Genomic DNA, 24,636 nt, shown 5'->3' with positions numbered 1-24,636 from the left:
CTAAACACTTTGCATTGCCTTACTTAACACTCACAATAATCCTGAGAGGTACTATTATAATCTTCATTTTACAGATAAAGAAACTGGGGCTTAGAGAAGTTAATAACTCGTCTGAGGTTATTAGCTAGTAAATAGCACTGCAGATTTCAAATCTGACTTCAGATTTCATGTTATTAAAGTGTCATACCAATTATTTTGTGATCTCAATTGCATACATACTAGTGCAAATGAAAGTTTACTGCTTTTTATATTTATATATTTAATGTCAACAAATAGAAAAGCAAAAGTTGTTACAAAATCCACAATAATTTTTATCTTAATTTGCAACATAATTCACATGATCAGGAATATTTTAGCATACAAGTACCTTGGAAAGAATTCTAATTTTAATTTGGTTCAATAATTTAGTAGCCACGGTTTCTGGGCTAACGTTATATTCACCATTTTCTGACCAAATTTTTAATAAAACAAAATAATAGCATTAAGTGGATTACAGTCATTCTATATAACAATAATATAAAATTACATTGAAAAATCAGAAGCCATTAAATATTAAGAGTATATTACATAATATTATGTCTTATGGTGCACTGAAGGAATAGATACTTAATAATCTTTAAATTTAAAAAAAGGAAGAACAACTTCATATTTATATAAAGTAATCAAGCAGAAATCTGGAGAACCTTGTGTTAAAAAGAAGGGCATTTATATTTGGCATTTTCTTCCATTGAAAAAATATAGCTTGTGCTGTCATCATGACATTTACTTAAATGTTTATAAAAAGCATTTAGGTCACTAATTCTCAAAGTTAGCTGAACACTGAATCAGATAGAAATGTCTATATAACCCCAAAACAATTTAAAATTAACTGATATAAAGTAGACTCTATACATACTGATTGTTTTATAATGCCTCAAGTGATTCCAATTTGCACCACTTTAAAAACCACTACCTTAAAGAATTGTTTCATAATCACAAAGATCAATCTTTGGATGGGATTCCTCATGGCTTGATTTTAGTGAGTGTATTGTTTTAAAGTATCTGATGTTTCTCCCTCGATTAAAAAAAATAAATACGTAAAGGGAATAGATTTTGATTTATTCATCATTGCCTCCACATTCAGGGAACAATGAAAGGTATATAGTAGTTGCTGAATACTATTCTGAATGAACATGATAGCCCTATACTTTTATATATCTCCATCTTCTGGTAGATTATAAATGTAAAAATTCAAAAGATATTTATGGAAAAAATGAATGAGTAAAGCAATGAGGATAATGGTTAAAGTGAAACAAAATCTTACATAAACATATTTATATTTAAAACACACACACACACACACACACACACACACACATATATAAATAGATCAAAGTAGAAAAAGAATATACAAAAGTGCAACATTTGGCAGTTGAGAATTCATTGAACTTTCAAAGATTCTTCACATTCTTATACTTAGAAACAAAGAAGTAATCCTAAATAACTACTTCTTCAGCTAATATCCATAAACAAATGCGTAGATAAGTTTTCTTTTTCTAAAGTTTTCTTTTAGAAACAGTTACAGCTTAATCTTGATGAACACAAACACAACTCAGTTTTCAAAATTCAAGTAAATAAAATTTTAGTATAACCATGGCAGATTTTCCAGATAGTAGCATTACAAAACAAGATTGTTTCTGGTTAAAATATTTGGTATTGCCTATTGTTATGCTTTCTCAGTTGAGATTCAGTAGTCTTTCACAGTCTCAAATTGAAAACTATTTGGCACATCCTCACATCATGTGTTTACATAAGAGAAACCTGACTAATAAGAGAATCCCATTTTAATAGCTAGATTCACAGATATGGCTTCATTTATCAAAGTTCGACAAGTATTAGATAATTTTTAATTTAGTTAGTATCTTAGACTACGAAACTTTGGTTTTCTCAAAATCAACATTGGTTGCTTGATTGTAGGTTTCTCACCAAAAAGTGCTGCTTCACTCTCTGTGGTTGGAAATCTTTTCTGATATATCAAAGGATATTCCTTCTGAAACTTAAAAATAAGATGAGAAATTAGAAGGTATTTAACACTTATTTCCCTAGTTGATGCCAGAGCTCAACATTTGTGATAAAAATTTAGCGAATTTCTCAAAGATGGATTACAGAGACAATAGCCTTTCATTTTATCCTTGCTCCTCCTTCCCTTTCTTTTCATATATGTGAAAGGTACACTAGAAGATCTTTTAGATCCCTGTTGGCAATGATATTCTAGGATTCTTTTTTATTGCTAATTCTCCCCTTAATTTCCAGATCTTTTCAATTGGAAAGCCATGAAGGTCTCAGGGATCTGGTACAGTTCACATTTCTTTGAGTGTTTCCAACTTAGAATTAGTCTTACTAGAATTATGGAGCAACTGGGGTTTGGATTAAAGCTAGAGTTTCTAAATGATAGTGATGACTCACCCAAACTATGTCCAGATTTATAATTGCTTTTCTAGGCTAATTTCAGCTGTAATTACACAAAACACCAGAAACAAGGAGAGTACCATTATTATTGCTAATATTTTAAAATTTATGATTCAGGATATATTTTAGAAGTAGTTTAATGCTTACATATAATGTACCATAATATGTAGCTTATACACTTAAAATTTAAGTTCCAAATGATTGAAATAAGAAATTAAATTCTAAATGTTATAAAACGACAACAACTTACAGCATATTACAAATATGACTGAGCACTTGCTCATTCTCTTACCTGTTTTAGTTTTCTTCTTTTCTCTTTTAGAGGCAAACTCTTATTTTTAATAATATTCTCTAAAAGTTCTGCAATTGCTGCTTGAGAGGTAGAAACCTTTTGTTCATCAAACTCCTGAGCACTAATTTGTTTACAATAAGAATAAGTTGGCAAAGGAGCAAATAGTCCATCTCCAGGATTTTTAACCTGTAGTGAACAACATGAGATAGTAAAACAATCTATTGATTTTGATCATGTCCTTATTTGGTAAAGCATTCTTTTGATGAGATCTAGTACTGATTTATTTTGCTACTTATCAATCATTCAATGCATTAAGAAAATTGTATTATGCAGTAGTGATGAGTCAGTAGTATCAAAATTTTAGTTCTACAGCCTACTGGGTTTTATAATTCAGCATAAAACATCAATATTATGACTTAGTAATAAAGTATCCACCTACTGTTTTTGAGGCTTAGGGGCATGATATTAATGGGCATCCATTGATAACAGAAAGCAATTGTATAAAATGGTTGTAATTATCATAAGCCAGGACAATATTAGATGAGAGAAAGCACAAATGCATGTGCTGGTCAGCCTAAGCTGAATACAGCAGTTACCTGTTGTTCTTGGCTGCTCAGTATGCCTTTTCTCTTTTAATAATTCCTTCCCATGTTGTTCCCTCTACCTTTTTTGAAAAACAAATTCTGATCTAATCTATGTAGAACCAATTAGAATATGACCCTCTTTCTATCTTACTTATACTCAATCACCCAAAGAATGCATATTTAATCTGGATCGGGCCAATTGAGAGTCCAAACCCAGAACTTTTCAAATTGGGGGTGGAGGGTTGGCTCTTTTTCTTTGTATTCTAAACATAGGGTGTGATGCATGAACTTTAATCAGCCATATTCCCCATCATGTGATAGAGGCATTTGTCAAAAATAGGACTGAAATGTATATAAGAGATGGTAGAATGGGCACAGATTCCTAGTTCTATGTCTACACTACTGACTTTTAGAAGTTTTTTAGATGCATTGATAAAATCTCCCTTTCTGATGGGGCTAGTTTGAGATAAGTTTGACATGTGCAAATGACGAATGCACAGACTTTTAAGATTCAAAAATACCTACGTGGCCCTTTTTTAAGTAGTCAAGATGTTTCTCTACTGCAGTCTGTAAGTAAGAAGGTACTTGAAGAATTTCCTGATGATGATCCATTAAGAAAGAAACTAATCTTGCAGCAAGAAGCTCATCAAGATCCACTTCTTCGGCACAGCACAGCACACACCGAGAAAAAGTGTGTATCATCTAGAAACAGCAAAAAATTTGACTTTAAGAATTTAAGGTTTCATATAAATTAGAATATCAGTAATTTCCAGGCAGCACTATGTGAAATATTGAGATAAAGTGACAAGCAGACTTCACATTAAAAATGAGTATAGTAATTTATTACAATTAGAAAGGTAAAAATTCTAATATGTTTAAGTCCTTTTTAAAGTCCTTGTTAAGTATTTCCTTAACATAATTCTAAAGGGCTATAATAAGGTTTAGGTTTATCTTCAGTTTTGTCACAATTATATCTGTAAATACCGCAGGTTCTATTAATACCACATGGATATGTTGTTTAAAAAGTTATTAGAAGACAGGAACTTACCACATTAAATTAATTTCACAAAAATATAAACCAGGAGAATATATCACGCACACAGAATATATATTCAGCAGAGGTTGCAAACTTGGCACTATATCTTTTAAAACTCTGGAAAATAGTTGTTAAAGCTTATTCTATCAGTCTTTAAACAGCAAATTAATACACACATTTTTCAGTTCTGTTGTAGAAATCTTTATATCTTGAGATAAATTTTGTTTCAAAACTTATCACTCTCACTCGTATCCATATAAATCCACTAACACACACGCCCACACTCATTCTATAATAATCAGAATGGTTTTTCTTTCTAGTTCCAAGGCTCAGTCCTCAGCTTTTTGCTCTTTTCTATATTCTTAAACCTCTTTTATTATCTTCAATTACCATCTCTATGTGGATGACTCAATAAAAACTTCCTCTGTCGTGACCTTTTGTTCACCTTGCTCACATTCCCAATATTTTGTTGGATAAATTTTACTTGAATGTCTTATAATTTTAAAACCAAAAATATAAAACCAAAATTATCTCCTTCTCACTTAATGTTTCTCAAACATCTTCTCTTAAAAACTTATTCTTCTTAATAGTGCCATAATTACTCAAGAATAGTTCTCCTTCTTTATATTACGTCTGTCACTATAAAAGAACTGGCATTATAATGAGTGGAAAAACAGAGCATAGCTATAGATTCCTTACTGTGACAAGCTGCAGCCTAAGAAAGTAGCAGTTCTTAGAGGCAACAGATCATTTCAAAGATTCATTTTCAACAATAATATGTATATAAATGCCTCAATCCTCATTGTCTAAGAAGCCTGAGACTGCTTGGTAATAATGTTTCCCAACTTTTTCTACCATGATGACTTGCTATCATAATTCATCAAATATACCTTTCCTCCCACCATACTCTGAAACACTTATTATAAATGGATTTATCTTTAGTTTTCCACTTTCACAGAGCTCTAGTACCCTTAAGGGTCAAACACTATCTATGATATAGCATCCTCTTCTTTTCCCACCAAAAAGAATTGGCACAAACTAGCATAATGTGATCTGACTGTAGATCTATCATTAGGAAGCTATATAGGATGCATGAGAAGGCAAAGTCCTCTGTCAAGATTAATACCAGGATACAAAAGTATAACAGACTGGGCAAAAAGATTAGTACACAAATATTTGCTGCTAGGAAAAGTTAAATTTCTAAGTCTTTCTAACTCAGGAATGTAGGACTTCCAAGATCAGGATTCACTTGAGTAGTACTTTAAGATAGATTGTTTTCTTTTTTCATTTGTTTTTTCACAAAACAAATTACGAATCAGAATTTATCATTTCCATAAGAAATAAACTTACCAGTGATCTTGTACCCATTACATCATGGAGTTTGGGCATATCAACATTTTGACTCATTCGAGAAATCATGCGCATTAAAAGTTGAAGCCGTCTACGATTTGGTGGGGGAAGTAACAAACAACATAACTGCAGTGCATTGATGGCAACTCTCTCTAAATGAGGTTGCAGCAAACCTAGAAGGTAAAGTCACCCCCACCCCAAAAAAGTTCATCAATGATACTAGTTGCTTTCATACTACCAGTATATATAGTTATAAAAAGAGGTTAAGATAATATCTTAGAATTTAATTTCTTTTGACTATGTAGAAATTTCCATATTCCTCAAAAACATAACAAGAGTCTCATTATTTTCCTCATAACATATTTCTAATTATTAAAATTATTCACTTATTAAAAAGAAAGTGACAATAAGCAAAATTGAAGAAAAAGAAAGTAAGTGCTTTAAGAAGGTTGAGTAAATCTTGGTTATGTCATGACAAAGTCCTTTACAGTAATATCTTTTGGAGGAAAAAGAATAAGCAATTTCAGAGAAGAAGAGCAATATAAGCAAAATACAGAGTTAGTAAACACAAAAAATTAATTTTTCGTGCACTGGAAGCAACAACCTTACTTTGCGTGCCAGTCAACACAGAAGAAGCTGGAAGTAAAGGATTTTCTGAAAGTTCTATTGTACTTTTGCAAAGTCTTTTATTGATTGTGGTACTAGACTCTCCGAGTTCACTGTCCATAGCTGCTTGCACACTTGTGCTCCCTTTTCCAAGATTTGGTTTCATGATAATTTCAGCCACTGGTGTATTGATATAACTACTCCGTCTTGTACTACTTCTTAAAAGTAAACTCTGAGATCTACAAAGTTGTTTTGACTTGCATTTTCCATGACATAATTCTTCTTGGTCTTGAATAGTCAATGTAGAAGTTCTCTTAAACCCAACACAGAGTGGTTTTTGAACACTTTCCTCTGAATGAAGATTCAATAAAAATTCCTGGTTCAGCTCTGACTCTAAAAATTGTTTATTATTTTGTCCTTCTATGTTCTTAATAGATTGATGGAAGGTACTAGACACCTTTTTATTTGAATTCTCAGGCATATCTATAATTCCCTCCAAAGAAGAGCACCTTGGTTTGATGTTAGAGGCCAGAACATGCATACTACTTAAGCCTATTAAATTATGACAACTTCCTCCCATTATGTCATTGGCACTGGCTCTTCTGTTTCTTAAATTAACTAGCTGCAATTTCTTAGCACATCTTTCTTGAAATCCTTGATCACTTATCTGTAGTTTCTCAGTAGAGTCTGATTCTTCTTTGTTTTTGTCTTTGTGAAGCAGACTAAGAAGAAGACATTCAGTTGATTTGAAGGAATTCAGATTGTTTAAGTGAAGGGTTTTTTTTGAAGTCTCTGGATCATCTTGGATTTTATGTATCCCACTGGGTCTATCTGAAACTGTGACGTAGCCACAAACAACTACCAGGAAATGAAACAAAAATTAAGATGCAACTGTATGACAGTGAACAAAAATAATAGTACAGTTAAAAAACAAAGCATCACTATGGTACATGTTGTTAGTATAGTACAAATAGCTGCTTAATGTGGAAGGCATTTAAATAGGACACATGCAACATTCAGTTATAAACATGCAAGATTGACTAGAGGTTTCCCTTTTTTTGTGATATAAGTAACATCCTAATTAAACAGATCAAGTCAAAATTCATTTAAAAACATCTGCCCTCATTCTAGAAGTACCAGAAACCTCTTAATTACAAGACAACCATGGTATAATAGAAATTTACAGTCATCTGTTGGTATCCTTGGGGAACTCATTCTAGGATTGCCCATGGACACCAAAATGTACTTACATAAGTCTCTTACATAAAATAGTATAATACTTGTATATAACCTGGCATATACTCCCATATATTTTAAATAACCTCTATATTTCATATAAGATTCAACACAATGTTAATACTATGAAAAGAATTGTTATATTATTTAAGAATAATGACAAGGAAAATAAGTCTGTACATATTCAATACAGCTGCAATCTTTTTTAATTATAAATTTTCTCAATATGTCCAATCTTGGGTTGGTTGACTCCACGGATATGGAAACCAGAGATACAGAGGGGATACTGTACCTATATTTTTATTCTTGATGCCTGACATGGAGCTTCTAATACCTTTGAATTACCCGAATGTTAAAAGTTTTGTTATTCACAAGGAACCTATTATGCTAATGTAACTTATGATTGGCCATGCTTCAAGGTCAGAATGTTGAGCCCCACCTACAAGGGAAGGACCAAAAGTCCATGATTTAATCAATCATGCCTGAGTAAATAAAACTTCAATTAAAACTCTGGAACAATGACACTAATGAAATTTATGGGTTGGTGAATACATGGATGTACTGTGAGATAGTCTTCCCAGAGAGGGCACAGAGGCTCTGTGATTCTGTTCAACTCCATACCTTGCCATTTGCATCCCTTTCCTTTAGCCGTTCCAGAGTTCTTATCTTTTATAACAAACTGATAATCATAAGTAAAATACTTTCCTGAGTTCTGTGAGTTGTAGAGAATTACTGAACCTGAGAGGGGTTTGAGTGATCTCCTGAACTGATAGCTGGCTGGAGAGAAACAGATAGCCTAGGTACCTCATTTGCTGCTGGCATCTGAAATGAGGACACTCTTATGTAACTGAACCCTTAACCTGTGGGGTTTAGGCTAACTCTGGGTAGCTAAAGTTTTAGAAATACATTGAATTGTATGACACTAAATTGATGTCAGGACACCTGGTGTTGGAACAACATATCTGAATAATTAGAAAACAACAAAACAGCAACCATAGTATTATAGCCTACTACTTTCATATTTACTCATGCTTCTATAGACATTTCTTTTTTTCTTTTGAGACAGGGTCTTGCTATATTAGCCAGACTGTCCTCAAGCTCATGGGTTTGAACATTCCTCCTACTGAATAGCTAGGAAAAGAGGTGTGCCACTACACCTTGTTACCTGTATTTTTAGACACCTTTTAAATTTTAAGAAACTTGAAAACTTTAGTAAAATCCATACATACCCAAAATGTTCACAAATAATTCATAATATTCAAATGTAAGTAGAGGTTCAGGGAGATCTAGAAAATAATCTGCGATTGTTCTGAATACATCTCGCTCAAATCCAACATAAGTTGGGTTATTTGTATCATTACTTCTTGGCCCTAAAATGTAGAAGGAAAAATAAATAATCAAAATATATTTTAATTTAAATACAAGTTTATGGTGCTGGGGATGTGGCTCAAGCGGTAGTGCGCTCGCCTGGCATGCATGCGGCCCGGGTTCGATCCTCAGCACCACATACAAACAAAGATGTTGTGCCCACCGAAAACTAAAAAATAAATATTAAAAAAAAAGAAAAAATAAATAAACACAATTTTAAAAATACGTATTAAAGTATAATACTTGTATTGCATAAGGGAGTTATTTAATTTTTTTAGTTGTAGATGGACAGCATGCCTTTATTTTATTTCTTTATTTTTATGTGGTGCTGAGGATTGAACCCAGTGCCTCACACATGCTAGGCAAGTGCTCTGCCACTGAGCTACAGCCCCAGCAGTTTTTTTAATACTATTTTAATACCTGAAAAGTTATAAAAAAAGAAAAAAAATTTAGTATTTTTTAAACCATGGGGGGAGTTTTCATGACAACTCATTAATGTTTTCCTCAGAAATAAGACTGGATCACATTTTACATTTAAGAAAACTAAGGCTTAGAGTAACTTGCATCAGATGAAAAAGCCCTTGATGGTGAAGCTAGAATTAGAACATATAGCATATAAAATGAAAACAAGGCCCAGGACTTTTAGGTCTAATAACATTTAAAGTATGGTTCATAGATACATATATCATCCAATACATTTATTAAAAATACAAGTTTCTGTACACAGATCAGAATCCACAGAGGTGAATCTAGGAATATACTGATCTAAAAATATTTGCTTCTGGTTCATTAAATTTAGTGGTTTCCAAACACTGACTCAGAAATCTTCATTTTAAGTATATTGTGGGGCATAGTTTAAAAAAAAAAAAAGAGAGAAAAAAATCCTTGATTTATTGAGTCAACCAAATCAGAATCTCTGTAGAGTCTCCCTAGTGGCTATGATATGCATTCAGATTTTAAAGTCACTAGACCATCTGTCAAGTTAAAATCTCTCTTCCTAAGTCCAAATAATCTTTTATATCTGTTTCCAAACTTTTGTATAACCAAACAAGTATAAGCACACACAATAAAAAAGATTAAGAAACACACAACACACACACAAATAGGTTAAAGACTAACATGGATTTTATGTACTGCAAAATAGATATTTTTTTTTTTTTTACGGAAGATACAAGAAATATTCTGAATATGCTTCATTATTATTGGAATGTTTTCTAGGACAGAAAACATATGTTTACTGGAAATAATAAAGAATTTATAGTTATGAGAACTTAGGTTTGAGCTCTAACTCCTTCACATTACCAGAAAACTCAGAGGGTCTTGATTTTTTTCCTCTGGGAAAAAAATTGAGAATATTGATTATTGATTCTTATATCTCACAGAATTACTCTGGGGTATTAAATAATAAGTAAAAATTTTTAATTTTGTCTCTAAATACACTGCTATTAAATTGAATTTTAGTAAGTTATATATTAGGTATCATTTTGGTATAACATGCTTTGGGAAATGAAAGAAAAGAAATCCCTAAAAATGGATATCAGAGGAGACTTTATCAATGTGCTTATCGGAGTTGTCAACTATGAGCCAAGAATGAGAGAGAAGTGAATTAGGTAAGGAAGCTTGAAATAGAAATTAAGTTTGAAGTTTATGAACAGGAAGGATCTTTACCTTAATTTAAAGTGTTTCTGTAACTTATTTACTTCATTGCTATTTATTCTGTTATTTTGTCACATTGACACCCAGTGGACAACAAAGGAATAAATACTTATCCTGAACATTAATAAAACCATATTAGAATTTTTAAAAACACTGAATTTATAAGAACTAGAATCTGTACTACATCTATAACTAAAATTACTAAAATAAAGTTAAATTTTTATGATTTAGAAGCATATATCTTTAAAATTTTTCAAAATTTATTTTGAAACCAATTAGGGCTTAATCAAGATCTTAAATTATGAAAATCAATTGTCACTATCACTATGCAAAAGACTGATCACTGAAATAATATTATTTCTGAATTAGCGACAAATCTTTTTTTCATAAACATAAAAGTCCTATTATATATCCTTTGGACTAGTAGCATGTAATAAAGCACCTGAATATTGAAGCCACGTACAAGGAAAAAAGGAATGAAGTAGGCTTTACGAAACTTCATTTTTGATTGAATCTTTTCTACCTTACATGCTGTTTTACTTCCAAGTGACCATTTGAACCCTCTGGCTTCTCACTGAGGTAATTACTGTAGTCTGGTTTTACCTAAAAATCCTTTAAAATTCTCTAGCCTATGATTATGATTTATGTGAACTAAGCAATAAGTGATGGGCTTATAGAATCACTTTCTGCATGGAAAACATTACTTTAGGCTCCATAAGTAATAGATTCTACTAGATTTTCACTTAACCATCAAGAGAAACAACATTATTTTAATTTTATTAGGATTTTTATGAGTTAATTAAAAATTCCTTGATTCTTGTTAAATACCATCGATATAAAACATATTTATATGAATAATTTAACTTACAATTTGCTAGGCACTTCATGGCAGATAATACCCAGTGAGGAAGGTCATCTAGACACACAAAAAAAAATAAAAATTATTTAGGAAGTCCCATAATTTTTGTGATAGTATATTTTAGAACTTCACACTTAAGTTTGAAAAAGTTATAGAGATCTTGAGTTTGACACTGTCTATAATACATAAAATAATTGGCTGAGCCCAAATTAAGAACTATTTGGGGATATGTTTAGACATAAGCTCTTAATCTTCATTTTTAACTACATCACCATTTTCATCCTTAGTTTGGTTCCATCTGTTGCTATGCTGCTTGAATGCTACTGACTTGGTGAGACCTATGATTGAAATGAACTATATCTGAATGTTAGGGTACTGTACAATGAGGCTTGCTTAAAATCTTTTCAACAGTCACCATTTTTATCCTGTTCATCATTACTTTTTTTAAAAAAAATTTTTAGTTGTAGATGGACACAGTACCTTTATTTTATTATTTTTATGTGTGCTGAGGATCAAACCTAGTGCGTCACATGTCCTAGGCAAGCACTGTACCACTGAGCCACAATCCTAGCTCCTTGTTCATCATTAGCCCAATGCCTTGCACACTGTGTATCTCAAGATAAATGTGGAAAATCAACAGATTTTATTATTTTTTCCTTTTAAATGCTTAACCTGTCATTTTAAAAATGCATGCATGAATTCATCTTAGCAGTTAAATAATTTCTTATAATAGCATGAATAATATTCACTTAAAAATTTTTCCACTGTTACTACTAAAACATGTATATAACTACTATAACATGTATATAAAATAATAGACCCTCAATAAAAATATTCCACTTTCTAAATTTGGGTCTCTTTGTTCTCCACTATAGCTGTGCTCTTTGTTACTAAGTTAGGAAAGATTCCATTTTTCTTTTATTAATACCAACCTGATTTGTCTTGTAGTACAACTACTCCATGCTTACTGGTATTGGTCATGTTATACATTATATATTGAGGAATTACTTGGCTTGGATTTATCAGTTCTTCTAGGGATGGCACACCTAAAATTGTTTGCAGGCTGAAAAGAAAGAATAAAATTTTTTTTCCTCCATAAAATAAGAGAAATAGAATATGAGTATGACTGGAAAGAATAAAGTCATCAGAATATTTTTTTTTCCTTAACCAAACTCCCAAAGCTTATATGTAACATCTACTTTTAAATATATTTATATTAATAACATTCAAAGGATTCCAATGTAGAACATAAACTATAGGCATGACTTTAATTCAAAGAAAAAGCAAATTATACTGGAAGTATTTTATTTCTAAGGTAAAGCATTTATTAGGAAACATATACAAAAGTTTTAAGAGTTAATCTGTTCTCATTCATTTATATATTTTTAGAAAATGTCAAATGAATCATCAAAATGTTTCAGAAACTTGATTTTAGCTTAGTTTTATCTTACTAGATCAGAATAATATATCTCCAAACTTCTTCAATATCTTCCTGGCTTATTTCTCTCTTATCAATTGAGTTTTCTTGATCTTCAATGATTATTTCATGATTCCTTTTCTCTGCATTTTCCTGAAAAAAAGAAGTACTATTGTTTAATTTGTTATGCTCAAAGTAAGGAAATATTGAACAGGTACCACTCTTAATACTTAGTAGTTTTAGGCTATTATGGAGCTACAATGTAAGTATAAGGCTATTATGGAGCTACAATGTAAGTGTTGCTTGAAGAAATAATATAGCATCTGGTAAAAGAGTTTTTGTTTTTGTAGCTGCCACTAACATAAAAAAAATCAACTATTTCTAAATATTGCTCACATTACTAGAAGCAAGAGAGATTAGTTGAGGAGTTATGTAGTGACATAGTTTTGATCTTAAATGTGCCCCAAAGGTCCATGCATTGAAGACTTGGTCCCTAACCTATGGCATTACTACTGAGATGTGGTGGAAACTTTAGGAGCTGGGGCCTAATGAAAGGAGGTTAAGTCATTGTGCGGTGCCTCTGAAGAGGATATTGGGACCCTGTCCTTTCCTTGCTCTTTTAATTCTCAGCTGCTATGAGGAGAGCAGTTTCCTCTGCCACACATCTCCCACGATGACGTATTGTCTTTCAACATACTCCAAAGCAAGAGAGCCAACTGACCATGGACTAAAACCCCTGAAACTGAGCCTACATAAATCTTTCATCCATTTAAGTTGATTCTCTCAGATATTCTGTCACAGTGATGGAAGGCTAATTAGCATACCAGGGAAGAAAGAAAAATAATCTAACAAAACATTATTAAATTATATAAATATCATTTTCAATGTCTGTCATTTTTATCATTATTTCTGTGTATGAAATAAATTCACATACATAGTTTTAGAATATAACATTGATAAATTTCTGTATTGGCTTCAATATTAAAGCACAACTACTTTTAATACTCTTATTATTAAGCACACAGTATTTACATTAAAAATAGTGATTAATAAATGGCATTTTACCTGAGAGAAATGTAATCCATGCTTCTTAGGAGTTCTACGAGATAAATTTCTTAATTTAAAAACACTATCTTTATCTTTTGTAAAGTTTTCTATGCTGTTTTTCCTCAATTCTGGATGTCTTCGTGGAAGAGTTTTAAGTGGTGAAGTTGCAGGAAATCTGGTTTAAAAATAATATTCAATTAAACAATATGAGAAACTAATTTTTATATCCTAATTTAAAACTCACACAAAGACCCTGATTTGCTTATATCACCAAGGAATGAAGATTCTACATGAATTAATTTTCCTTTTATACTTTTAAAAATATTTTTAATAGATTCTTGCTTTCTTTAGTATATGGTGCACATTTTAATTTTATTTACGGACAATTCAGGGTTACTATTATAATCACTTTTGTTGGAGAAGTATTTCTTACACACAAAATAGTTCTACAATGCAAAAATTTTCTAAACTCCTTTGATAAGTTATTTAGTTTGTATATATTTTATGACTTTTGCCTGTTTATCCTAATTTCCCAAATTTAGTTTCTTGCTCCTTTTGGTTATAATGTTGTTTTTCCTCCTTTCATTTTAACATAAAATATTTCCAAGATATAAAAAAGTCCAGAACATAATATAAGTCAACATTCACATGTTAACTATCAAGTGATACAATCATTGACATTTTGATTAAGATTTCACTATCTTTCTTTTTAAAGTAAAAGAAAAATCTTTGCATATTCCATTTTTTTCTCCTCCCCTGCATAAAGGAAATCATAAATCTATAGTTAGTGTCCATGCTTTTATATTTTCAAGATATGTCTGAACAATATGTGGTCTCTGGTCTGGTATTTTTTTCAACTCATGGTTTCTCTTATTATACATCAAATTTATACATATCTTTTTAGAGACATTAGAAGTTCTTTCTTACTCTACTGTCATACAAATACTTTCTTTTTTTTTTTGCAGGGGGCAAGGGGTGGAAATACTGGAGATTGAACCCAGAGGTGCTTTACCACTAAGCTACATCCCCAGCCCTTTTAATTTTTTTTTTTTTTTTTTTTGAGACAGGGTCTCACAAAGTTGTTTAGGGCTTCACCAAGTTGCTGAGGCTGGCTTTGAACTAGTGATCCTCTTGCCTTAGCCTCTTGAGTCACTGGGATTACAGGTATGCACCACCATGCCCGGCTTTACAAAATTCAGCTCTACAGATACTTTTTAATTCTCTAATAACAGCTTAATTTTTCATGTTTAGATGTCTGAGTCATGTATAACTTATACTGAGTTCCCATCTATGTGTGGGTTTCTTTTTGCAGCATTTAAGGGAATTTAAGTCCAGATATCAGGTAAGGCAATTCTCTCCTTTTTATTCTTAAAAACTGCCTTTGGCCTTTATCAAATGAATTTTAGAATTTACTTTTCAAATTCTACAAAAAGTTATATTGAGATTTGGGATGAAAATGTACTAAATTCATACATAAATGTGGAAGAACTGACATACATATCATACTGTCTATTTTATAAACAGGGTATTGTCTATTTATAAACAGGATATTTTTGTCCATTAATTTCCATTAATAACAACTTTATCCAATAAGGTCTTAAACATTTTTAGTAACCTTTATTGCGAGGTATTTTAGATTTTTGTTACCATTTAAAAAACTAGAGGCAGAGAGTCTAGCTGAGTAGTTATGCAGAAATGCAGGAAAGAAAGAATAATCTAACAAAAAGAGGATTCATATTGGAGAGATAAGTGTACAGATCAGAGAACTATTTAGGTAGCACAGTAGACAGTGTAATAATTAAATTACATTTAAAGAGGAGTAGGGAAAGAAGACAACTAAAGGGAGGGAGGCTATTCATTTAGATAGAGAAGACAAAAGGGGTGATAGTGATTTTCTACATACTCTATTTGAAATGCCTATGTAGGTGAAGAAATGGGTCTAAAGCTCAGGAAATTTGGGTTGGAGACAAAGCAGTTGAAGGCATAACATGAGACTGTCCAGAGAGCAAGGTAAAGTGAATTCAAAGCCCAAAACTTTCAGACAAGTAAGTTAAAGGATGAATAGGTGCAAAGCAGGCCACAAAGATGACTTAGAAATAATTAAGAGGGAAGATTTGTAAAGTGTTATTCATATGCTTGTAATTTACATGTATGAAACAAATTCATTTTGGTATATAGGTAGTATGATTTTCCACTCTGAAATTCATGTTGAAATTTTATTCCCAAAATAATGGGGTAGAGAGGGAGTGTGACATTTAAGAGGTGATGGGGCATTAAGAAGGATTAACATTTCTTTGGAAGGAGTTCTGGCTCTGGCAGGACTCAATTAGTTACTACCAAAATGTAGGTATTTTTCATATTTTGCCTCTTCTGCTTGCCCTTCTGCTTTTTTGCCATGCTGATGTTGCATGAGACCCTTACCAGATGTGGCTGCCCAATAATGGATTACCTAGCTTCTAAAACCATAAGCCAAGATAAACTTTCCTCATAAATTATCCACTCTCAGGTATTCTTTAATAGTAATAGAAAATGAATTAACACAAAAGGAAAGAATCCATTTCTAAGACATTTAATTTGGAAAATACTAACATAGTAAAAGAAAAAAAAGCCTTCATAGAAGAGATAAAGGAGTTGAGAAGAATGTTTTAGTTTAATAGTCTCATAAATGTGTATAGTGCTTCAAGTGGAAGAACAATGCAGACAGAACAAGATTTGGTGAAGCATGGTCTCAGCATTCTCATTTGTAAAAATGGTCTTATATATACCCGTAAATCATAAAGCAGAGTTTCTGATACATGAAGACTACTTGATACGTATTCTCTTAAATGGTGTTGTTTTCTGTTGTCATACAAAGTGTACTATTGTGACATGTATTTTTAGATTGAATTATGTTATTTAAAGGTAAGAACCCGTGAGTTTGCCTTAACTACAGAATGCATGAAAATAAGTCAGTAACATACAATCAATCAACAAGTACATGAAAAAATGCTCAACATCGCTAGCAGTCAGAGAAATGCAAATCAAAACCACCCTCAGATACCATCTCACTCCAGTAAGATTGGCAGCCATTAGGAAGTCAAACAACAACAAGTGCTGGCGAGGATGTGGGGAAAAGGGTACACTTGTTCATTGTTGGTGGGACTGCAAATTGGTGCAGCCAATTTGGAAAGCAGTATGGAGATTTCTTAGAAAGCTGGGAATGGAACCACCATTTGATCCAGCTATTCCCCTTCTGGGTCTATTCCCTAAAGACCTAAAAAGAGCATGCTACAGGGACACTGCTACATCGATAGCAAGACTGTGGAACCAACCTAGATGCCCTTCAATAGATGAATGGATAAAAAAAAAAATGTGGCATTTATACACAATGGAGTATTACTCTGCATTAAAAAATGACAAAATCATAGAATTTGGAGGGAAATGGATGGCATTAGAGCAGATTATGCTAAGTGAAGCCAGCCAATCCCTAAAAAACAAATGCCGAATGTCTTCTTTGATATAAGGAGAGTAACTAAGATCAGAGTAGAGACGAAGAGCATGAGAAGAAGATTAACATTAAACAGGGATGAGAGGTGGGAGGGAAAGGGAGAGAGAAGGGAAATTGCATGGAAATGGAAGGAGACCCTCAGGGTTATACAAAATTACATACAAGAAGAAGTGATGGGAAAGGGAAAAATAATACAAGGGGGAGAAATGAATTACAGTAGAGGGGGTAGAGAGAGAAGAGGGGAGGGGAGGGGAGGGGAGGGGGAATAGTAGAGGATAGGAAAGTCAGCAGAATACAACAGACACTAGTATGGCAATATGTAAATCAATGGAAGTGTAACTGATGTGATTCTGCAATCTGTATACGGGGTAAAAATGGGAGTTCATAACCCACTTGAATCAAAGTGTGAAATATGATATGTCAAGAACTATGTAATGTTTTGAACAACCAACAATAAAAAAAATAAATAAAAAAAATAATTAAAAAAAGAAAATAAGTCAGTAATCATGTCCTTGAAATGTTATAAGACTTTCATAATGTGCCATGTTTCCCTTTCCAATTTTATCATATATGCTAAACATTTAACAAGTTTGATTGAACAACAGCAGGGGAGGTAGAGAGGGAAGATGGGAGGGGAGGGGAGGGGAGGGGGGATAGTAGGGGATAGGAAAGGTAGCAGAATACAACAGTCACTAATATGGCATTATGTAAAAATGTGAATATGTAACAGATGTGATTCTGCAATCTGTATTTGGGGTGAAAATGGGAGTTCAAAACACAATTTGAGTCAAATGTATGAAAGATGATATATCATGAGCTATGTAATGCTTTAAATAATCAATAAAAAAAAACAAGTTTGAATTTTGTAGCCATTATCTTAACCTTACAATTTCCAAATAATTTTTTTATTAGTTGTTCAAAACATTACAAAGCTCTTGACATATCATATTTCATACATTTGATTCAAGTGGGTTATGAACTCCCATTTCCAAATAATTTTAATTGAATTAAAAACACTTTTCTAAAGAAAATATTACTTAACTGGAAAAACTGTTATAGTAAAAGCATAATAAAAGTGGAGATAAAACTTTATAGTAATGTTACTTGGTAGTTACATAAAAGTTCAGTACCTGAATAGCTGATTGTTGTCATCAAGGTTTTCTGATCCCCATCTACCTTTGATATCTTCAATTACATGATTCTTCAGAAATTTTCTCAACAGTTGAATAGTTTGTTGCCTTGTAACTTCAGGACCAAAATTACTATTATTTCTTAATAGGTCACAAAGCCAATCCACTGCTTCTCCTGCTGTGAAACAATTGCCATATTTTTTAAAGTGTTGCCTATGTTTTCTTAGAGGCATTCCTGCTCGAAAAGATGTAGTGACTTCATTCCACTGTGAAAATTAAAAAAGATTTTAATATCTTACTGATTTGAACTATTTAGGTAAAGAAATTTCTTTAAGTCTCATCTGATTATACTGTAAAATTCTTTGAAAAAATCATATGTGCTACATAAAACTTTATATCTTGCTGATTTTTTTTTTACTAATTCTAGTGCCCTAGTAATATTTTCATAGATTTTTACTAAAAATATTAATTGGCTGGTCAGTTTATTTAGGAAACTTAGGAAAAAGGAGGAACTCTCTAAGTCCTTGCTAGGGAAAGCATTTGCTCCTTTTGTTCCCACTTCAACTAAGACTAATATACTGGTAGCATCTGTGTCAGGAAATGTAATTTATATTCATTATTTCACTTGAATTCTCACAATTGTTTGAATAGATACTGTTATTTCATTTTTCACATATAACACACAGAGATTAATAGTATGTCCAAGGTCATACAGCTAAGTAAATGACTCTAGAATCTGTACTCTCAATTATTGCATTGGCCAAATAAAACTTTTGCCATGCAGTAGTTATACTGGCCTTTACTACTAGGTATTTGCTATAGTATCTCTTATTTGAAGATTCTTATGATGAACATAGAGCAGATGAGGCAAATTAAGTAAAATGTGAATTCACTGCATATCTAAGTACTTGGTGACCTCTACATTAAAAAGAAAATACTGGTATTTTCTAAATTGTCCTCTCATTAGCCAAATTTTTATATTTGTGAAAGCTCTAACACTGGAGCATGAGTGTGTTGGTGGTATAGAATGAACACATCATTTTTTAATTGAAAAAAAATCCTGTATTAGAAGTCAAGAAATATAATCTGTAACCCTATGTAGGTGACTATTAGCTGTGTTATCACTAATCTCATATATGTGGCCCAGGCATCACAATGGAGAAGGCCTGAAAACATGTTAACTGTTTTCTTTACACACCTCCCCATTTCATATATATATCTGTTCAAGAAACTTATAATATTGAGCAGCCCACTATGTACTGGCTTGGTATACAGCAGTAAAAATGACAGAAAGGGATATCTGTACTTAAGTAGATTACAAAATGGCTGTTCTAAAATTCCAACCTAGATGACCTTCAATAGATGAATGGATAAAAAAATGTGGCATATATATACAATGGAATATTACTCAGCAATAAAAGAGAATAAATTCAAGGCACTTGCAAGTAAATAGAAGGAGTTAGAGAAGATAATGCTATGTGAAGTTAGCCAATCCCCAAAACCCAGATGCTGAAAGTTTTCTTTGATATAAGAAGGCTAATTCATAGTGGGGTAGGGAGGGGGAGCAATGGAGAAATAGAGGAACTCTAGATAGGGCAGAGGGGTGGGAAGGGAAGGTAGGGAGTATGGGGTTAGAAATGGTAGAATATGATGGACACTATTATCCAAAGTACAAATATAAAGACACAAATTGGTGTGAATATACTTTGTATACAACCAGAGATATGAAAAATTGTGCTCTGTATGTGTAATGTGAATTGTAATGCATTCTGCTATCATATATAAATTATAAATAAATAAAATACAGTATGGTGTAGTTGTTTATGGGTGATCTCTAGTAAGACTACTAAGGTACATTTTCCAACCATAGTTCTACTGTTTATTGCATATGAATTTTTTTTGGGGGGGTGAGGATACAAGGGATTGAACCCAGGGGCACTTGACCACTGAGCCACATCCATAACCCTATTTTGTATTTTGTTTAGAGACAGGGTCTCACTGAGTTTCTTAGGAACTTGCTGTTGCTGATGCTGGCTTTGAACTTGAGATCCTCCTGCCTCAGCCTCCCAAGCTGCTGGGATTACAGGCTTGGGCCACAGTGCTGGGCTGTGTATGAATTCTGGGATCTTACTTTTATTCTCTGTTCTTATCTTCTTATTCAGAAGGTGGGGAAACTAGCACCTACCTAATGGGCTTGTACTAGTTAAGTGTTGAGTAAATGTTAAGTTTTCATTATTTCATTGTGGCGTCCTACACCACATATAATTCATTAAATTATAATTCATATAATTTACTAAATTTTAAATATGTGATAGTATTAACTGATTAAGGTTCTTTCCGGTCCTAGATTCTATTCTTTATATTGATTGATATAACGAACTATTTATTGAGCAGCAGAATTCATGTCAAGCTCACCATATCTGGAAAATCTGCATTCTTCTAATTCTTCCATTTACTGTTTATGTGACTTTTGGGATAGTATTTAATTTCTGTAAACCTCATTTTCCACATTGTTAAGTATGCCTAAGAATACAGGCCCATACCTGAGGGGCATTCCTGAGAGAATAATTTGCTTGGTATTGTACACATCACAACACACTTTCATATACAGGCCCTCTCAAGAAATCCCTTAAGGTGGGCATGTGTTTCATGCCTATTTTACCAACGTGAAAATGAGGCTCAGATGTAAAGTGAACCCCCTAATGCCACAGAACCAGGCAGCATTCACTGTGTCCACACAGATCCAGTGACCATCCACAGTGGTTGCTGATGGATACTTAAAACTACTCCGGCTTAAGTAGGAGGCTCTCGGTCTCTCCTAGTGCTGTTAGGCCAATACTTCCTGCCTCAAATTCCACAGGCCCAAGGAAGGACGCACTTTGGGGCTTGCGCCCAATCTGACCCTACCAAGCTCTAGAGCTCACTCTCCGCTTTTAATTCTGGGGTTTCGTAAATCGCGGTGGGAAGCGGCTAAAATCGGTGTATTCCATCACGTTCCCGGTGTCCAGGCACCGCCAGGCGCGGCGACGTCCAACCAAGTGGCCTTCCCCCGGCGCTTCGCCAAGGCCCTCAGGCCCCAGGCAGCCGGGGGCAGAGGTCCAGACCCGCAAAAGAGGGGAAAGTCGAGCCTCGCCATTTTCCCTCACCCTCCTTCCACCCAACAGAGATGCCCTAGGCCGCCTCCCTCTGCCCAGGTAAAACCACCAACGGTCTGTAGCGAAGCGGTGGCCGCCGCCGGCCGGCGGACCAGTCTCGCCATTCCGCGCCGTCTTACCAGCTTGGTGGCCCGATAAGGCTCGGGAGGCACACCCCGACCCTCCATAGGTCAACGCTGGCCGACGTCCATGGAAGCAGAAAGCGACGCTTGGTCTGTGCTGTCCAGGCAGCGGCTGTCCGGATACAACTGTCGGCCCCGCGGTTGATTTGAATACCTGGGAGGGCTGCGCTGATTGGCCGCGCCTCCGAGTCACGTGATTCCGCGCTTTCCGAGCCGCAGTGGGCGTGGGGAGACCCATTGCAGCTACGGCGCACAGGTGGTGGGAGCTGTGGGCTGGGCTGGTGCTGTTGAGCCTGTTTAGGGGAACTGCTGAGGTACCCGCTCGGGGCCTCCACCCGCTTTCCAGGCGCAGCTTCTCCCTCTTGCGGTGGATAGCGAGGTGCAATTATGTTTTCATGCTCTTAAGGGGCGAGGCAGTACCAGAGAGAATTGTTTGGGCCAGCCTCTGGCTTAAAGGAATTTGAATTTTGAAAAAGAAAGAAAACAAAACAAACAAAAACCAAAACAAACAACAGTAACAATAACAACAAAACCTCAACTCTTTTTGTCTGGGTGTATAGGATCTTCAGCAGTGTCAGCACCAAAGCCCAGCGTCACCGGGTGTAGCTTTCTCCTGACATTGCCTCTGAGAGGTTTTATGGATGTGTGTTGCAGTGTTCTCGCCCTTGCTTGTCCTAGCAGAGGCCACGATTGGGCGTTCAGCTGTCTCTTCCTCTTAAAAGGTTAGTGAAATGGAGCACGAGCGGATTTCCACCAAGTACATACATGTGAGTTTGAGGAAACGTGTAAACTATACCAAATTGCTTTCCTTAGGAAAATCTACTCCATACCTTAATAAGAATCCTGTTTATGTTTAAAGACACTTCAAACATCACTGGAACTTAAAAAAAAAAAAGTCAATCTACAAAAAAAAAATCATTTGTCAAATGAAAAAAAAAAAAAAACGAAGGGAAGTTCCTAATGTTATGTTATATAATATACTTGCCCCAAGACGGAGGTCCACTTGGCATAACTCAGACTTAATGCATTTAATAAATGATTTGCCACTAGTTACATGATGTGAGGAATCCCTCAGTACACCTGGAAAAGATGTTGCTTGATGATTTGAAGTCGTAGGATGATTTAGAAATTAAATAGCAATTTGAGAGGACAGAATTTAGTAAAAAGAACAGGTAAGGGAATATGTTGTTGTTGTTGTGGTGGTGGTGGGGAATGTAACATGGCAGGATAGGTGTAAGGTACATTCATAGGGATGGAGGAGTCTCTCCGTTATAGCTGAGCTGCTATAATGGCCATGGATTGCCTAGCTATGGACTTATATAGGAAAAAATATAAGCCTTTGTTAATTTGTTCTTATAATTGAACTTAATACTAATTAATACAATAGATTTCACAAAAGAAAATAAAGTGAATGTATCAACTCCTACATATGATGAGGCAAAACATTTTTCCATCTAGACAGAAATTGTTCTAGTGGGCTTTCTCTATCATCCCCATGGAATTTCATTAATTCTCACTAGAGTATACATCCCATGGCACACTGTACCCAGTTTGTTCACTGCTGTAACTCCAGCCCCTAAACAGTGTATAGTAGGAATTTAATAAATATTTGGTAAATGGATGATTTTTTTCTTATCACTAAAAGGAAAGTTTATGGGTAATACAATTAAATGATCTTTCCTTCCTAGGAAACATTTTGTAATATCTTCCTGCATGTTTGTAAGGTTTATTTATCTTTGAGATTTAACCATTCTACCATGCTATGCCTGGTTTTGAGTCTTATTTCATGAATTTTGTTTATTATTGGTCTGTTCTGAGAAAATTTCCTCATTTTTCTTCTGAGTTGCTCCAATCTGTTTTCCCCCTTGTTTCTGAAACTATTAGTGGTTATTTGATCTCTACCATGCTATGCCTGGTTTTGAGTCTTATTTCATGAATTTTGTTTATTATTGGTCTGTTCTGAGAAAATTTCCTCATTTTTCTTCTGAGTTGCTCCAATCTGTTTTCCCCCTTGTTTCTGAAACCATTAGTGGTTATTTGATCTCTTATATCTATCTTATTTTTTGATGGCCTTCCTTCTATAATTTTCATTTTATTATTTTTTCCCTCAGTTCTGAGAGAAGTCTTCCAGCTGAACTTCTAATTCACTGATTCAGTTTCCTTTTGCACACAGTCCTTTATTCATCCCCCCAAAAGCTTTTTTATTCTGTGATTATTATTTATTTCTGTGTAACCTACTCTTGATTTTGACTTGAGAATCTGAATTGTGAATTAGAGTTTAATGACTTTTTTCTTATGTTTTATAGTAACTCTGTAAAATGTTCAGACATAACCCTCTACTTTGAACTATTGTTTCTTTCATTGTATGCATTGTTTTTTAAAAGTTATATATTCTTATAAGATTTTTTTTAAAAAAATTAGTATTAGTAATGAAATTAAGTCCAGTAAAGATCAGGTAAATTCATGTAAATATTTCCAAAATAACTATTTTTAACTTTTCAGCTGTTCATTCCCCAGATCTTGCATCTTCAAGTATTAAGGCTGTACTGCTGTAGTGGTTAGGGTTAGATGTTTAGTTGACATGTATTCTTTTGTCTGGTAATCAGTTTTCATTTCCTTTGGGAAAAGTATACTTCCTCATTGAGGGAAATATATCTCCCACTCTATATTCTGAATGGACTTTTCCATCGTCCTTACTATTGGGGGTTACCTAGGAATGAGCACTTCATTCAACTGAGTCACGGTATTTTGCTCCCCTGATTCAATGATATCATAATGTGACCCAAGCCACATCAAAGAGACCCCTCTGAGATTATTTTCAAACTGGGTCAGGAGGAAAACAA

At 33.8% G+C, this 24,636-nt stretch overlaps 1 protein-coding gene across 3 annotated transcripts; it reads right to left on the bottom strand.

Moving 5' to 3' along the window:
* Nucleotides 1–1,894: 1,894 nt before the first annotated feature.
* On the bottom strand, nucleotides 1,895–21,838 carry DEPDC1 (DEP domain containing 1; the record flags this gene model as incomplete). 3 transcript variants are annotated; one of them, XM_081308753.1, is made up of 12 exons in its annotated part: nucleotides 1,895–2,035; nucleotides 2,741–2,926; nucleotides 3,850–4,026; nucleotides 5,711–5,883; nucleotides 6,320–7,174; nucleotides 8,782–8,922; nucleotides 11,445–11,492; nucleotides 12,368–12,498; nucleotides 12,887–13,005; nucleotides 13,918–14,074; nucleotides 18,517–18,782; nucleotides 21,791–21,838. In XM_081308753.1, 12 exons carry the CDS (start codon nucleotides 21,836–21,838, stop codon nucleotides 1,895–1,897), a joined length of 2,442 nt encoding a protein of 813 aa, XP_081164879.1. The 3 variants fall into 3 exon arrangements, with proteins under 3 accessions (XP_081164879.1, XP_081164880.1, XP_081164881.1); XM_081308754.1 differs by having other exon boundaries at nucleotides 1,895–2,029; XM_081308755.1 differs by lacking the exon at nucleotides 6,320–7,174.
* Nucleotides 21,839–24,636: the final 2,798 nt, after the last annotated feature.

The sequence above is a fragment of the Spermophilus citellus genome (assembly GCF_964194105.1).
Source record: "Spermophilus citellus genome assembly, chromosome: 9".
Classification (NCBI taxonomy): domain Eukaryota; kingdom Metazoa; phylum Chordata; class Mammalia; order Rodentia; family Sciuridae; genus Spermophilus; species Spermophilus citellus.
The sequence above is the reverse complement of the archived record's forward strand: the minus strand, read 5'-3'. Positions and strand labels throughout refer to the sequence as shown.